Raw genomic sequence first — 18663 nt, 5'->3', positions numbered from 1 at the left:
AAATCTTGCCATTTATGACAATGTGGATGGAACTAAAGTGCGTTATACTAAATGAAATTAGAGAAAGATAAATATCATATGATTTCACTCATTTGTGGAATTTAAGAATCAAAACAGATGAACATAAGGGAAGGGAAGCAAAAATAAGATAAAACCAGAGAGGGAGAGGGGTGCCTGGGTGGCTCAGTCGGTTAAGCATCTGACTTTGGCTTAGGTCATGATCTTGCAGTCCCTGAGTTGAGCCCCACGTCGGGCTCTGTGCTGACAGTTCAGAGCCTGGAGCCTGCTACGGATTCTGTGTCTCCCTCTCTCTGGCCTTCCCCTCTTGAGCTCTGTCTCTCTCTCTCAAAAATAAATAAACATTAAAAACAAATTTAATGGGGACTCTTAAATACAGAGAACTGAGGGTTGCTGGCAAGGTGTTGGAGGGGGGGTGGATGGGCTCAATGAGTGTTGGGCATTAAGAAGGGCACTTGTGATGAGCACTAGATGTTATATGTAAGCAATGAATCACTAAATTCTATTCCTGAAATCATTACTACACTACACGTTAACTAACTTGGATTTAAATAAAAAAAAATTTTTTTTAAAGACAGGAAGTAACAAGTGATAACAAAGAAATACAAAGGATCATAAAAGACTACTATGAACAATTATATGCCAACATTGGACAACCGTGAAAAAAAATGGGTAAATTCCTAAAAACATACAACATTCAGTCTTCCAAGACTGAATAACAGAAAAACAGAAAATGTGAATAGACTGATTACTAAGAAGAAAACTGACTTGGTAATCAAAAACCTACCAACAAACAGAAGTCCAGAAACAGATGGTTCCACTGGTGAATTCTACAAAACATTTAAAGAAGATCTAATACCTATCCTTTCTCTAAGTTCCAAAAAACTGAAGAGGAGGGAATGCTTCAAAATTTCATTTTATGAGACCAGCATTATCCGGATACCAAACACCAAACAAGAACACCACAAAAAAAGAAAATTACAGGCCCAAATCCCTGATGAACATAGATGTAAAAATCCGCAACAAAATATTAGCAAACCAAATTCAAAAATACATTAAGAAAATCATATACCATGATCACGCGGGATTTATTCCAGGATGTAAGGATGGTTTAACATCTGCAAATCAGTCATTGTGATACGCCACATTAACAAAATGAAAGCTAAAGATCACACAATCATCTCAATAGATGCAGAAAAAGCATCTGGCAAAATTCAGCATCCATTTATGACAAACCCACAACTAACATCACACTCAATGGTGAAAAAAATGAAAGCATTTCCCATTTCCTCTAAGATCAGGAACAAGAGAAGGATGCTTGCTCTCACCACTTTTATTTAACATAGAATTGACAATCTTAGCCAGAGAAATCAGGCAAGGAAAAGGAACAAAAGGCATCCAGTTTAGAAAGGAAAAAGTAAAGATCATCATTTGCAAATGAGATGATTTCATATATTAAAAAACCCCATAGACCACCAACACACTGTTAAACAAATACAATAAAGTTGCAGAATACAAAGTCAATATACAAAAACCTGTTGTGTTTTTACATACTAACAATGAACTATCAGAAAGAGGAATCAAGAAAACAATTCCATTTACAATTGCATCAAGATGAATAAAATACCTAGGAATAAATTTAACCAAGGAAGTGAAAGACCTGTATGAGAAAAACTACATTGATAAAAGAAATGGAAGAAGACACAAATAAATAGGAAGATATCCTGTGCTCATGGACTGGAAGAATTAATACAGCTAAAATGTCCAAAGTACCCAAAGCAATCAATTCAATCCCTATGAAAATCCCATGGCATTTTCACAGAAATGGAGCAAACAATCCTAAAATTTATATGGAACCACAAAAGATCTTGAGTAGCCAAAGCAATCTTGAGAACGAAGAGCAAAGCTGGAGACCTCAAGCTCCCTGATTTCAAACTATATTTAAAAATCACAGTAATCAAGGGGTGCCTGGGTGGCTCAGTCGGTTGAGCATCCGACTTCAGCTCAGGTCATGATCTTGCAGTTCGTGAGTTCAAGCCCTGTGTCAGGCTCTGTACTGACAGCTCAGAACCTGGAGCCTGCTTCGGATTCTGTGTCTCCCTCTCTCTCTGCCCCTTCCCCACTCATGCTCTGTCTCTCTCTGTCTCTCTCTGTCTCTCAAAAATGAATAAACGTTTAAAAAAATTTTTTTTTCAGTGACAGTAAGCAAAGTAGTATAGTATTGGCATAAAAGATATAGATCGATGGAACAAAAAGAGAATCCAGAAATAAACCCATGCATATATGGTTATTTACTTTACAGTAAAGGCAGCAAGAATATGCAATAGGGAAAGGACAGTCTCCTCAATAAATGGTGTTAGGAAAACTGCACAGCCGCATGCAAGAGAATGAAGCTGCCATCACTCTCTTACTCCAAATACCAAAACTAACTCAAAATGTAGTAACTTAAATATAAGAGCAGAAACTATTTAAAAAAAAACAAAAACTCCTAGAAGAAGACATAGGTGGTATACTCCTTGATACTGCTCTTGGCAATATTGTTTTGGATCTGACTCCAAAAGCAAAGGCAAGAAAAGTGAAAATAAACAAGTAGGACTACATCAAACTAAAAAGCTTTTGCACAGCAAATGAAACCACCAGCAAAAGGAAAAGGCAGCCTACTTCAATGGGAGAAGATATCTGCAAACCATATATCCAATAAGGGGTTAACATCCAAAATATGTAAAGAACTCATATAAATTCAACAAAAAAATCCAATTTAAAAAATGGATAGAGCATCTGAATAGCATTTTTCCAAAAAAAGACATACAGGTGGCAAAATAGGCATATTAAAAGATGCTAAACATTATTAATCATCAGAGAAATGCAAATCAAAACCACAATAAGATATTATATTACACCTGTCAGATTGACTATTATCAAAAAGATAAGAAATAACCAGTGTTGGTGAAGACAGACAGAAAAGGGAATGCTTGTGCACTATTGGTAGGAATGTAAATGGCACAGCCTCTATGGAAAACAGTATGGAATTTCCTCATAAACTTAAAAATAGAACTACCATATATATAGCAATATTACTTTGGGGTATTTATCCAAAGGAAAACAAAACACTACTTTGAAAAGATATTTGCACCCCTATGTTAATTGCAGCATTATTCACAATAGCCAAGATATAGAAACAACCAAGGTGTCCATCAATGGATGAATGGATAACGAAGATGTGGTGTATGTTTACAACGGGATACTACTCAGGCATAAAAAAAGATGAAATTTTGCCATGTAGAAACATGGATGGACCTTAAGGATATTATGTTAAGTGAAATAAAGCATAGAGAGAAAGGCAATGAGTGGATGATTTCACCTATGTGTGGAATCTAAAACACAAAATAAATGAATAAAACAAAACTCATAGGTGCCGAGAACAGACTGGTGGTTGTCAGAAGGTAGGGAGATTAGGAGGGTGGGTGAAATAGGAGATGGGGGTCAAGACACACAAACCTCCAGGCATAAAATAATTAAGTCATTGGGATGTAATGTACAGCATGGTGACTATACACAATACTATACTGCACATTATGTAACTTTATGGTGACAGGGAAACTACACTCTTGTGGTAATCATTTCACAGTATGTACAAACATCGAATCATGTTGTACACCTTAAACTAATATGTTATATGGCAATTATACCTCAATACAAAAACCCCACAGACACATTGAGATAACTGATGAGTCACAGACTGGGAAAAATACTCACAATACATACATCTGACAAAGGACTACATCCATGATGGATAAAGAACTCCTACAAGTCAATGATAAAAAATATAAAAACCTAATAAAAAATAAGCAGAAAACTTTGAATAGATACTACCAAAAAAGATATACAAATAGCTAAAAAACACATGAAAGGATGATCAATGTCTTTATACACCAGGGAGATGAAAATTAAAACCACAAAAAGGCATCCTTTCACTCCAACTTGAATGACTAAAATAAAAAAATTAGGGGTGCCCGACTGCCTGTCAGTGGAGCATACAACTCTTGATCTCAGGGACGTTAAGTTGGAGCCCCACACTGAGTGTAGAGATTACTTAAAAAATAAAATCTTTGGGGTGCCTGGGTGGCTCAGGAGGTTAAGCGGCCAACTCTTGATTTCAGCTCAGGTCATCATCTCATGGTTTGTGAGTTCAAACCCTGTGTCAGACTCTCTGTCTATAGGCTCAGAGCCTATTTCAGATCCTCTGTCCCCCTCTCTCTCTTCCCCTCCCCTGCTCATACACTCTCTCACACTCTGTCTCTCAGAAATAAATACATATTAAAAAATATTAAAGAAATAAAATAAAATAAAATAAAATAAAATAAGACTAACAATATCAAATGTTGGTGAGGATGTGGAATTACAAATATCTGACACTGCTGCTGAGACTGTAAAATGGTCCATCCATTTCAAAGAAGCAATTAGCAGTTTCTTTTTTTTTTTTTTTAACTTTTTAAACATTTATTTATTTTTGAGACAGAGAAAAAGAGAGCAGGGGAGGGGCAGAGAGAGGGGGGAAAGAGAATCTCAAATATGCTCCATGCTGTCAGCACAGAGCCCAAAGCAGGGCTCAAACTCACAAACCATGAGATCACGACCTGAGCCAAAATCAAGAGTCAGCCACTAAACTGACTGGGCGACCCAGTTTCTTTTAAATTGAACACAACCTGTACCCTATTCTACTCTTAAATACTCACCTGTGAAAAATGTTGACAAAAAGATTTATACAAGAATGTTTACAGCAACCTTATTTATAACAGATACAAACTGGAAAAAACTCAAATGTCCATCAACAGGGGGTGCCTGGAGGGCTCAGTCAGTTAAGCAACTGACCAGCTCAGGTCCTGAAATCACAGTTTGTGAGTTCGAGCCCCGCGTTGGGTTCTGTGCTGACAGATCAGAGCCTGGAGCCTGCTTCAGATTCTGTGTCTCCCTGTCTCTCTGCCCCTCCACTGCTCTCATTCTGTCTCTCTCTCTCTCTCTCTCTCAAAAATGAACAAACATTAACAAAATTTTTTTAATGTCCATCAACAGAAGAACAAATAAGCAAACTGTGGTCAATTCATACAGTGGAATAATACTCAGTAAAATTAAAAAAAAACCTAACTACTGATACCCACACAATAATAAGGATGACTCTTGAAAACATGTTTAGCAAAAGAGGCCAGGTATGAAAGGATGCATTTTGTATGATTTCATTTATATGAAATCTAAGAAGAAACAACAGTGGTTACCTAGGGGAACAGAGGAATGATTGATTAGAAAGAGGAATGAATCAGCTTTCTGAGGTGAAATGTTCTATATCTTGTCTTGAGTGGTGATTTCACGGGTATATACAATTGTTAAAACTCACTGAGCTGACATCTAAGATCTGTTCATTTTTTGGTATGTTAATTACACCTAAATAGTCACATATGTGTTTATATCCTCAGATATATACTACATCTTTATCATATAGATAACAATGTAATTAAAAAAAAAAGAAAAGTCATCACAAAGTTGAACAGGCTCACCTAGATTTATTTTGACACATGAAGAGGGCCTGGATTTGATTCTCCAAGAGAGCATTATCAAACAAAAGGAATTGTTCTTAAAATATTTGGTGCTCACATGAAACCTGCAGCATGTATTAGCTGTGTGATTTGGGGTGAGACTTAACCTTTCTAAGCTTCTTTTCCTCATTTACCTATTTCACAAGAAGTGACCATGTGCATATTAAAGTACTTTGAAAATTCTAGGTTGACGTTAAAATATTATTCTTGCTCACAACAGATATAATTAAGCACTCAATTATATTATGTCTGATATGGACATGTATTATGTGTGTATACATGTATGTATGGATTTCTACATATACAGAGACCTTCTAAAAAAAAAAAAAAAAGAAAAAGAAAAAGAAAAACATATGGCCTAATAGGAATGGCTTGCCTATAAGAGCAATGAGAAAAAAATATTTGAAACCAAAAATATTTGTTATATATGCTACACATACAGCATCTGTAACATATATTTATGGGTAACCATACACACAAATACTGCCCCAACCCCACCGAAAGAAGGGTCAAGCAATTGTTAAACCTAAAGGTCAATGTATAGGTTATACAACAGCTGGCTTCCTTAGTGTAGTGGTTATCATGTTCACCTCACACACGAAAGGTCCCCAGTTTGATCCCAGGCAGAAACACGCTTGTTTTCCCTCTCTGCAGAGCTGTAAAACTTACTCAAGAGTAACTGTATTATCATCAGGGAAATACACATCAAAACCACAATGAGATACCACCTCACACCTGTCAGAATGGCTAAAATTAACAACTGCAGGCAACAACAGATATTGGCAAGAATGCAGAGAAAGAGGAACCCTTTTGCACTGCTGGTGGGAATGCTAACTAGTGCAACCACTCTGGAAAACAGTATGGAGGTTCCTCAAAAAATTGGGGCGCCTGGGTGGCTCAGACCGACTTCGGCTCAGGTTACGATCTCGCGGTCCGTGAGTTCGAGCCCCGCATCGGGCTCTGTGCTGACAGCTCGGAGCCTGGAGCCTGTTTCAGATTCTGTGTCTCCCTCTCTCTCTGACCCTCCCCCGTTCATGCTCTGTCTCTCTCTATCTCAAAAATAAGTAAATGTTAAAAAAAAATTTTTTTTTAATAAATAAATAAAAATAAAATAAAAAATTAAAAATGTAACTACCCTATGACCCAGCAATTGTACTACTAGGTATTTATCCAAAGGATACAGGTATGCTGTTTCGAACGGGCACATGCACCCCAATGTGTATAGCAGCACCACTGACAATAGCCAAAGTATGGAAAGAGCCCAAATGTCCATGGACTGATGAATGGATAAAGAAGATGTGGTATGTATGTATGTGTGTGTGTATACATATACGTATGCATACGTATATATACATATATGTATATACATACACAATGGAATGTTACTTGGCAATCAAAAAAATAAAATCTTGCCATTTGCAACAGCGTGGATGGAACTAGAGTGTATTATATGCTAAGGGAAATTAGAGAAAGGCAAATACACGATTTAACTCATATGTAGAATTTAAGATACAAAACAGTTATGGGAAGAGAAGCAAAAATAATATAAAATAATATAAAAACAGGAAGCGGGACAAAACATAAGAAACTCAAATACAGAGAGCTGAAGGCTGGTGGTGGGGTTTTGGATGAGAGGATGGGCTAAATGGGCGAGGGCATTAAGGAGGACACTTGTTGGGACGAGCACTGGGTGTTATATGTAGGGGATGAATCACTGGATTCTCCTCCTGAAATCATTGCACTATATGCTAACTTGGATGTAAATTTTAAAAAACAAAAATATTAAAACAAAGAAAAAAAGGTAACTATGATATAGATACTACAACAACAAAAGACTTATGAGGGCACATCTATATTATCATAAATTCTGAATTAGAAGTCTTTTTTCGAGGTTTTGGTATATTTTAAAAAGTTGGTTAAAGTTCGCAATGAAGATTTAAAATTTAAAAATGCATACCCTGTTTTATTTCTTTTCCCAAAGGTTATATTCTGCTTCCAAAGTGAAATGTTCTGCTGTTGATTCTCTGCTGCCTTTAGAAACTAAGAGCAGCCTTGGGGCACCTGGGTGGCTCAGTCACTTAAGCGTCTGACTTCGGCTCAGGTCATGATCTCGTGGTTCCTGAGTTCGAGCCCCACATCAGACTTTCTGCTGTTAGCCCAGAGCTCACTTTGGATCCTCTGCCCCCTCTCCCTCTGTCCCTCCCCACCACGCACACTTGAAAATAAAAGAAAGTAAGAGCAGCCTGTATCTTCAATCAAGAACTCAGAGTCAACAAAACTTCCATTTGGTTTTAAAAAGCGTGTGTGTGTGTGTGTGTGTGTGTGTGTGTGTGTGTGTACACACATGCAGGTGAGCATGTGTATGAGAACACTAGAAGGAAATATATACCAAAATGTTAACAATGAAAAATAAAACTGTCATTTAATAATCTCTATGCTCAGGGCAAAAGACCCTAAAAAATTAAGGTTAACAATTTGTGTGAAAGATCAAAGACCTAAATGTAAAAGCTAAAACTATAAAATTCTTAGCGGAAAATGGGTATTAATCTATGTGATCTTGGATTAGGCAATAATTTCTTAGACATTACACCAAAAGCACAAGCAACAAAATATAATTAAATTGGACTTCATTAGAATCAAAGTCCAATTCTCCAAAGGACAGTCAAGAAAGTGAAAAATACTAGAAATCACATGTCTGGTAAGGGATTCTAAATATACGAAGAACTCTTATCACTTAATAATAAAAAACAACCCAATTTAAAAACAGGCAAAGGTTCTGAAGAGACATTTCTCCAAAGAAGATATATAAATGCCAATACATTCTTAAAAAGATGCTCAACACTGTCAGTCATTAGATCACAACAAGGTAACATTCATACCCGCTAGGATGGTATAAATCAATGACAAGGATGTCAAGAAATCTCAAAGCTCCTACACTGCTGGTAGGAACATATAACTGTGCAGCCACTTTGGAAAACAGTCTGGCTATTCCTCAAAATACAAATTAGAGTTACTATATGACCCACCAATTCCACTTCCTGGGTATATACCCAAGAGAAGTGATGACGCATGTCCGCAGAAAACTTTTTACATTAATGTTCAGAGCAGCATTATTCATAATAGCCACAAAGTGGAAACAACCCAAATGATCAACAACTGATGAATCAATAAACAAAATGTGACATATCTACATAACAGAACACTATTCAGCAATAAGACCTGAGGCATTGATCCATGCTACAACATGGATGAACCTTGAAAACATTATGCTGAATTTTAAAAAGCCAGACACAAAAAGCCACACGTTTTTCATTCCATTTACATGAAATGTCCAGAACTGGTGAATCTGTAGAGATGGAAAGCTTATTAACAGCTGCCCAAGACTTGGCAGAGGCAAAGAGGAAAGACTGATGGGCGACAGCTAGAGGGGACCACGTTCCTTTTTGGGGTGATAAAAATGTTCTACAATTGACTTTGGTGATAGCTACACAACTCCTTGGATATACTAAAAACTGCTGAGTGGTACACGTTAAAGTGGGGGAATTGTAGGGTATGAGAATTATATCTTAATAAAGCTGTTGCTTTAAAAATATTCTTGAAACACAGCAGGCATTCGATGAATGAGAGAATAAATAAAAAATGAATAAACAGAAACAAACACCAAATATTGCTACATTTCACTGAGTTTTTAGTTTCTTCAATTCAAGCTAAGAATAATAATGAGAAGATGCCTATAAAGTACAAGTCCAGTACGAGATGCTTAAGAAATGGCAGCTATTATGATGAATTATAATCATAAGCATGTATTTTCTTTGGTGATATGTAGGAATGAAGCAAATCAGAATAAGAAATTCTACCTTCAAATTGCCACAGAATATGATTAGACTTAAGATTAAGTTTTATCTGGTGAGAATGATCAGCAACTACCCTTTTTCTATGAGACGTAAACATATCCTAAGTCTGGTTTTCTTCACAGGAAAAAAGAAGCTAAATCCTTCTCAGCCTTGATGGCTGGTTTTGAATCAGAATGAATAAATGGAAGAATGAATAAATGGAAATATACCAAATATGAATAAATATGGATTTGAAAAAAAAGTGGTTTGAATCCTAACTTTACCATTTACTAAGTACTGGATCTCACTTAGGTTTCTTTTCTTCACCTCCAGGTGGGAATGATAATGAGATAGTTAACGCCTATAAAATGTTCAGATAGGAAAAGTCCCTACTGCTTGCTCATTAGCAATCTTAGCATATTAGAGCTACATTAGAAGCAAAAACCAGTGTCAATTATAGTAATATTTTAGTTGGGTGACAGGCTTATAGATGCTCATTTTATTATTACTCTTTAGATTTATATAGTATGTATTCTTTGGCATGTATCAAATACCATATTTTTAAAAAATAGGTCATAAAACAAAACAAACAACAAAAAATAAGGTCTAAGGACCAGGTATTTTTATTTCTTGGTCAATTCATTATCTAGTCAATGAACACCATTTTTCCTAGAGGGCAACAGTCATTTTCATAGCAGAATTTCTCTCCATTATATATAGGCAACTCAAAGCCCAAGTCCTAGATGATCCTTCTGCTGGGGAAAAAACCTATAAAACCAATAATGACTGCTCAGTTTGAACCATTTCCTCTGAAATAATCTGCATTAGGCTAACATGTTTTGCATTAGGTTAACACAAGGTAGGTCTTTAAAACTGAGTGATTTTTGGAAAAACATGAGCACTGTTCTTAGCTGGTGGCACTGACAGCATTCAGCCAAATACCCACAGGGACACTGCACATTAGATCACCACCACTAGCCAGGATGGTGAGGGTTCTCACAATCAGGCGCATGGGTAACCACTCTTCTCAGTGTTTATCTGGTGGCTGTCTATCACGTTTCGTTCGGGAAAGAGAGAATTCCTGTATTCCACAGTGGCTGATATTCTTTACACAGAGACTCACTCATTTCGTTTAAGGCCTTATTCTCTGTTGAAATACATAGACCTTTGGGAGAACTGGAAGATTATGCTTTAACAATCATTTACACTGTAGTGTAATTGAATTCATCAATACAAACTCAGTAATTACACATTTTCTGTCCTCCTTGAATGAAGAAGATATTTAGAAAAAAGAGGGCAGCAAAAAATGTTTGAGATGAAGAACTGTGGACAACCTCATCGTTCTGCCTACAACCCAACCTGTCTATTTTTCATGCTGTCAATTTCCAACTAGACAATCCATCAAAGCTCTCAGAAAGAAGTCACGATGAAAGAAGAAATTTAGAGTGTCAGCACAACCCTCAAGGCACCCCAGACTTCAATAGAAATTCCCAAAGTTCAAACCTAGAAACAGGGTCCATGGTAGGAAAAACAAAGGAACCAAATATCTGATTACGGTTTAACCACCTAGGTCACATGTCAGACATTGGAACAGGTCAGTTTCATGGGCAAAAACCTCTGGGTATTACAAATGGAAACAAATAATTAGCTACATGGGACAGAAAGAGCATGACTCAGGATATTTCTGGCAAGTGTACACATGAGCAGTTGCAAAACTAAGTTAGGAAATTTCTTAACCAAACTAAAACTAAAACAACTGAGAAAAAGAATATTTATGATTTGCAAACATTCTCTCATGAGAAAAGAAATAATTACAGCATCTAATTAGGGTAAAGGAAGAAGAGAAACTATATTTTTTGTGATCTGCTTAAACAAAGGTCTTATTCTATGTTTGTTATTTGTCCTTCATGAAAAAAGAAAGTCAGCCAAAGAGGTGAGTTTTCTTCCTGAGAATGTACTTGGGTGGGCATGTGTACAAGCATACACACAAATGGACATACATACATATGTACATATGTACACACACACACACACACACACACACACAAAGAGCCCAAGTCACCTCTTCAATAGGAACTTCAATTGCCCAAAGGTGAGGACCCAGGTATGTACCAGACTGACAAATCTCATCAAGAAGAATCCAGAGCAGCCCCTCTCTCTGACCCTCAGGGCATCTTCTCTGAATTAAAAGTTGCAAAGGTCACTGACCTTATCACCTCAAGTTCCACTAACAACTGAGGAGGGTTTAGCAGGATTGTCAGCCAATTCAACTGGAAATTATTAAGGGCTTCAGGGACAAAACGGACTAAATAAGTCTTAAATTGTGTATTAACAAATTTGAAATGAACACCACAAATAAAATTAGTTGAGCTACAAACTTAGATTAGAGAATTGGTCTAAATCCAATGTTATACTCACATTTTAAAGATAGAAACCTTTGTGCTCTAATTAAATATAATCTGAAACTCTGCATTCAGAAATGTAATAGCCTTAACATAATTACAGTTGTTTGCTATAACCTCTGGTCCCTAAAGAAGGAAAATTATAATTATACCACAATGGTTTACTCAGTCCTACACCTGAAATATAAGAGCTCAATTAATCAGTCATCTCACACTTAAACTTCCAGACAATATAAATGTATGGGAACTCTATCCACTACTCTATTTTCTATAATATTTAAGAATCAGAATCAGAACTTTACAAAGTATGGAACATAATGTCAGGAGCTTCTAAGAGTTAGAGCTGACAAAAATACTACCTCTTTTCTGCACTTAAAATCAGTTAGATCATGCAATGAAATTAAAAAGCATTCCTTATTATCACTGAGAAAATCTTAGAAACCCTTGAGTTCGGAAGGAATGTCACTCAGATATTATATCTAATGTGCAAAAAAGGTTAAAGGAACATACTTGTCATGAGAGATGCCCAGTATTAATACTTACACAACCTCCAGCAAGAATTTCTGCTAAAAGTGGAATGGAGCCATCTCTTCTGGTAAATTTGTCCCGGACAAAATCATTAACCTAATCAGAAAGACAACATCGGTTAACTAGAATTCTCAACCATTTCCTCTAATGGCATGTTATTCATTTTCCAAGTCATCAAAATATTTGTCTCATGATAAAATTAAAAATTATCACATCGGGCGCCTGGGTGGCTCAGCTGGTTAAGTGTTTGGCTTCAGCTCTGGTCATGATTTCGGTTTGAAAGTTCAAGCCCTGCATCAGGCTCTCTGCTGTCTACACGCAGCCCACTTCAGATCCTCTGTCCCCCTCTCTCTCTGCCCCTCCCCTGCTGGTTCTCTCTCTCTTTCTCTCTCAATGTAAATAAATAAACTTTTAAAAAATTATTAAATGTCTACATAAAAGTTTAAAGTTTTACAAATGTCTTGATAGTGTGCCAGTCTCAGCAGCAGCACCATTAATTTTTGGCTTAATGATAATCTGAACAAAAGACATAAATTCAAAGAGAAAGATACTTACAGTCAGTTTAATGGCCTTTTCTGGAGCAACCCCTATAAGCTGTGGTATCAGACCTATGTAAACAGAAAGAAGCATTAACGATATGAATGTACTAAACATGAACATACAAGCCCAACAAGCAATGGTTTCCATATTATTAATGCATCAAACATTTTAGGGCTTTCATTAAAATATGGAAAAACGGACTATCCTAAAAACTCTGTACATGTATACAATACTGATGTCAAATATAATGTTATGCTTTCTTGAGGCTATAAATCCTTTTCTTAAGCATGCTTCCTTTAAAGCCTAATTATCTAACACCTCTCAAAAAGTATGTGAGCAAGGAATGGAGACCATGGATCTTCTCTACTCCTGAACATTGCCAATAACAATGTAACCAAATCCCCTCCCTTTACAACCAACAATATACAAACATAGACAGGCACTTTAAAGAAGCCAATGTTGTATGCTTGGAAAACCTCTGCAAAGCCTGGTGTTGAAAAGACCCAGATTTTGCCACAAATGCTACTACCTATATAATAGCATATAGTGGTTTGGTTATTACAGAACACCAACTTGCATAATTTTCTCTTTATAGAGAAAACCAGAATTCAGTACCATTTATTTTAAAGGAAGCCAAAACTGCAAAGAAAAATGCAGTTTTAAGTATCATTTAATGGATATCTTTCACAAACAAAAACATATGCCTGCTACATTCTTATTTACTAATGTATGTCAAACTTAAGACATTTCAAAAGAATCTTCTTAAAGGAAATCATTATTCTTAGAAAGTTAAATTTCCCAGGCTGGCTGCAAACTGCAAAAGAAAAAAATATATAAACAATTCAACATCTGTAGATATTCATAAGGCTCAGCTTTGTAAAGCACACAGATTACTCAAATTGTTGGCATACATTTTTTGCATACATTTTTTAAAGATGCTAACAATAAACATTCTATATCCTTTAAATCACCCAGCCAAGGGGGAGTTATGTATGTGTTTGCACACTCACTGCTGATCTTAAGCCTACTTTGAGGATACTGCTGAGTGATTTTCTAAGAGTTGAGAGCCAGCAAGTAATCATACATATAGGCTACTGTCAGTCAAACTGAATTATCAATGACAAACACAAATCTGCACACACCTTTAATGGGTAGCAGACTGATTTAAAAGAATAAATCAGCAGATGGCAGTCTTAACTTTCTAACCTTCATGATTATGAGGCCCTATTACTTTTAATCTAACTTCCATACAACCATGTCAGCATGTGTATTTGTTTTACAACTTGCCTCAATAAGGCTCATGGAATTTTAATAAAGTACTGATTTATGTCATTTTATCACTGTTGCCTGCAAAGAAATTTAGGCTAATCTGTCAACAATTTTGTCAATCATCTGACAGAATAATGGACCAGTTCTAAGCCATATATGACAATCTCAATAATCATAGTGTTCACATACAGGACTCCTACAATCTTCTCCCTAATACAAGAGTCTCTCATTTAAAGAACTGATTTTATCAGCTCACATCCTGGATAAAGCTAACAATCCCTCCACCTCTCCCCCACCCCTAAACTTGCTATATTGGACTCATTTCATTAACATGACATCTCTCCCAAATGAAATTTTCTGTAAGCATCCATCCATTGAGAAGGTTAAACTGTGCAGTATATATCTAGGTTACTTCTGATAGAGAAAAAGTAAACCAAGGAGGAAGAAAGGTCATTTTTCAACAAAGAAAGATTGGAGATGACAAAGGAAAAAAAAAAACAAAAAACCCTTAGTACCACTCAACCCTCATTAAATTCCTCATTAAATATAATCTAGATATGCAGGGTTTAGGACAGCTTAAAATAAGCATTCCCAGGCAGAGATCTGCATTCTGGACAACACACACCTTCCTCCCGTGGAGTACATGTGATACAGCTGGAATTCAGGGAGGTTAGAGTTCTGAATATTTGAGTAAAATTAACTACATTCATTCTTAGGAGCAGGGTATTTAAGCCTACTTTGATTTCAAAACCACTCTCTTTTCTTAGATTCTATATAAAATGCCAATAATGAACATCCTCATGACCCTCTCCTTTAACTGTATCAGAGATACATTTTTCACTTGAATATCTGCAAATAATGCTAACCAGAGGTGTTTTTTCCTCCTGTACACGAGCATAAGCTTTGTTCAGGTCCAGTCTTTCTTTCCAAGGAAGAGGTTCTAGGCCAAACAGTTCAACAGAGCTCAGAGTGAGCTAGGGATTAATGAGACTGTGTGTGCAAACAAATAAGTACAGTAAATTACAAAAATGCTCTGGACTTGAGCATGTGGAGAATATTTTCAAAGAATTCCAAGTGGCGCCCAAAGGGATTAAAAAATTAATCTCCCTCCCAAAGGAAACCCTAAATTCTAATGTGAAAACATGTACATGAAAGTCATTCCCTCTCCAAAGAGAACAAGTTCCTACAAAGCCGATGGGGGTGGGGAGAATTCTACAAGGGGGTTGTTGCCTCTGATGCTGACAGCACTGTGCTCAGCCTAGACTTGGTGGTAACATTCTCTGCAAAAGAAAATCTCTCTGCTTTTACTCACAGTGCCTCTGAGCTAAGGGGAGGAAAGGAGACAGAATGAGACATGAAGCCAAGCGTTTTCTTTTATTCATTTTTTTTTTTTCTAACTTCAGATGACTCACTGGAAAAAAAGACTTGTGAATGGTCTCCTTGGAAGAGACAAACACATTTGATATCTCTTTCAATTGAAACAAGTGCATAGAGGGTAAACTCACTTTCAGCTAACTGCCTGGCTTCTATTTCACAGAGCAGAGGCATATCTCTTTTCTCCAACTCTTTGAGAAAAGCAGCTCTCTGTTTCTTAGCTGTCATCCTGTACTCCACTTGCAGACATGTGCCTAAGTTTGTCAGAGCACAGTGGCAACAGAATTTGGATTCCATGAAATACACACGTCAGGAAGAAATAAAGGCCTTGTCTACACACATACTGCTAGTTACCAGCAAGAATGTAAAAAGGGAAACAAGCAACAAGAAAATTAAAAGAGAGAAACATCTCTACTCTGACTGGACAATACACTTTTTTCATAATCAAGGTGTTAAAATCTGCTGCTGCTGAGATAAAACCACTAACTTCAGCAGCTAAGATAACAGTTACTCACCCCGGTAGAGTCCAAAGAAGCCCTCATAACGCAAGACTTTCTTAAAACAGTCAAAGCTGTTTTTGTACATCAGCTCCCCAACAACAGAGCCAGTGCCACGCTGGTTTTGCATGCGGGTCTTCACCAGATCTATAGGATATACTGCAGTGGCTCCCACAGCTACAAAGAAAACAAGTTTTACCCTTAGAAGAGAGCGCAATTAAATGGAGGCTCTTTAAGGACAACAAATCTCATCTCAAAGGACTAGAAAACAAAACACAGTATCTATTCTCACAAAAGAGACTGTATGTTATTCTTCCTTCTTCCATACACTGCTGAAGGATAACAGGCTAGCATTTGGGACCCATAAATACAGCTGCTTCAGAGAACAACTGCGTGCATTTTCAAGTCATTACCAACGTTAAGTCATCAAGACTTGATTTCCACAACATGAAACTATTATATATTTCTTTATACTTTCCATTCAATGCCTAAATATTATACCATTTACCCTTTAAAATAACCATATGTGTAGAAACAGGTAGCTATAATTTTAAAACTTAGTTTATTAAAGCATTTTGGTAAATTACTCTTAGTTATGACCATAATATTGGAACCACATCTCAACATGACCCTATCCCTTTGTACAGAATTTGTGTTTTTTGGCTTTTTTTAATGCCAGGCTTTAGAATTTCTGACACTGGAAAAATTATAAAATGAAGTGGAGTGTTATTTTTCAACTGTTGAAAACCAAAACATGTTCTGCAACTTCTAAAACTGAAAAGGAAAAAACAATAGTTTCATCAGTTCAGGCTTGTTTTGAAAAATCATAAGCATTTTAATCACACCTCCTAGGATCTTCTCAACAAAGCTACTTCAGATTCTACACATTTTATATGGAAAGATGTAAGAAAAAAAAAAGTCTCTCAAATGTTGCCTAGGAGCAGGGACTAGGGCTTCATTTTAGCAAATATGAACTACAAGTCTAGATAATTCTTTAGCCAGTAAAGAGGGAGAGGAAAAAAAAATACAAGTAGAAAACCTACAGTGAATCAATCACTTTAGGAGGCTGTTTTGTTTTGTAAGGTTCTGGGATTTGTACACCTGTCTCACCCCCAACACCATTATTCCATTTCTTCATACTGTCTTAACAGGATAATTAAGGCGAGTGCAGCATGCATGCAGACTTTCACTTTATTACAGGGGTTTGTCCTCAAGACACACTGGAGCCAGAGGGGCCACAGCTGTGCTGCGACAATCCTCTCATCACAGGTAGAAATAAAGGACACTGCAGAAAGCTCTGTAGTTATGACCCGCAGGAACTAGAAACTGCACCTTTGCTGACCTGTCTCGGTCTAGTGAGATAGTACTGCATTAACACAAGCTTGAAACAGCACACAGACATGTCACTCACCTCCAGCAACTGAGCCCAGAGTGAATCTATAAGCAGACTCGGCAATCTGGAGCCAGATCGGCCTGCCTAAACCGTGCAATTGCTGCAGGGAGGAAAAAATAGGTAAAGACACTCGGAAAAGTATATGGCAAATAAAAAAGGCTACAATTCAGCTACTTTACGATTTTAACACAGATACCTCGATTAGCCTAAGAGACACAGTTGCCTTCTTCTCGCCCCGTTTTTTAATAAGTCTATTAATACCTGATTTCTCTAATCTTGGAGAATACACTATCATTCCAGAGAAGTGAATCTTTCGGGTAAATAAATGTCTTGAGTATAAAATCTTTCCCCTTTATTTACTTTAGTTAACTTAAAATTTTAAAATATTTCAAAAATGGGGGCACCTGGGTGGCTCAATCAGTTAAGCATCCAACTTCACCTAAGGTCATGATCTCACAGTTCATGAGTTTGAGCCCCGCATCGGGCTTGCTGCTGTCAGCGTGGAGCCTGCTTTGTATCCTCTGTCTCCCTCTCTCTGCCGCTTCCCCGCTCTCACTGGCTCTCTCTCAAAAGTAAACAATAAAAAAATATATTTCTAAAAGGTACACAAACTATCTTGATTCCTAAATCAAAGAATACTGATGACAAAAAACACCTTCTCTAATGACTGAAAGTCATCAGATTCCTAGGTCCATCAATTACTGCATCAAGATCTAATGCACCTGTTGGTGCTATCTTCCCATGTCTCACGGCCATTACTTCTTTCACCAACAGCCCCTGGTTGGATTTGGTTTAGCCGCCTATCGCCTCTCTCTTTTCTTAAGGCTGGAGCAGTCACACAACTAGGATTGTTATGTGTATGTAGGTGAAGCAAAGTCAAATGCTTCTCTTTGGGACTAAAGTGAAAAACTTTAATAACTACAGTTTTAAGAGTTCAGAGCCTTGGCCCCCTTACTTCTGGCTTTACAAGCTCACCACTGAGGTTTATCACTAGTTAACCACATATTTCTGAACCATGTTACTGAGCATTTTCTTTCCTAGACCTATGTATTCTCCGGCTATACCTATCCAAAGAAAGACTTTAAAAAATAAGTCTCCGGGGCCTGGAGCTTACTATTTTTTAAAGGCTTTAAATCATTCTGCTATGTAGTTAGGCTGAAAACTATCCTAGCTACCCACATTTATAGTTACAACATAGGATTTATGATGATAACAATG

At 36.9% G+C, this 18663-nt stretch overlaps 1 protein-coding gene across 5 annotated transcripts in view; it reads right to left on the bottom strand.

Moving 5' to 3' along the window:
* The window catches only part of SLC25A12 (solute carrier family 25 member 12), a 206594-nt gene that overhangs the window by 18098 nt on the left and 169833 nt on the right, over positions 1 to 18663 (bottom strand). For all 5 annotated transcript variants that reach the window (XM_019459542.2, XM_019459557.2, XM_019459549.1 and 2 more), the window contains 4 exons: positions 17464 to 17545; positions 16071 to 16229; positions 12928 to 12980; positions 12388 to 12468 (listed from right to left, as the gene is read on the bottom strand). In XM_019459542.2, the coding sequence (XP_019315087.2) occupies positions 12388 to 12468; positions 12928 to 12980; positions 16071 to 16229; positions 17464 to 17545 (375 nt within the window). The remainder of the gene's footprint in view (positions 1 to 12387; positions 12469 to 12927; positions 12981 to 16070; positions 16230 to 17463; positions 17546 to 18663) is intronic.

Source organism: Panthera pardus, unplaced genomic scaffold (assembly GCF_024362965.1).
Source record: "Panthera pardus isolate Hobbes unplaced genomic scaffold, ASM2436296v1 HiC_scaffold_10, whole genome shotgun sequence".
Lineage (NCBI taxonomy): Eukaryota > Metazoa > Chordata > Mammalia > Carnivora > Felidae > Panthera > Panthera pardus.
This window is presented reverse-complemented; position numbering and strand designations above follow the sequence as displayed.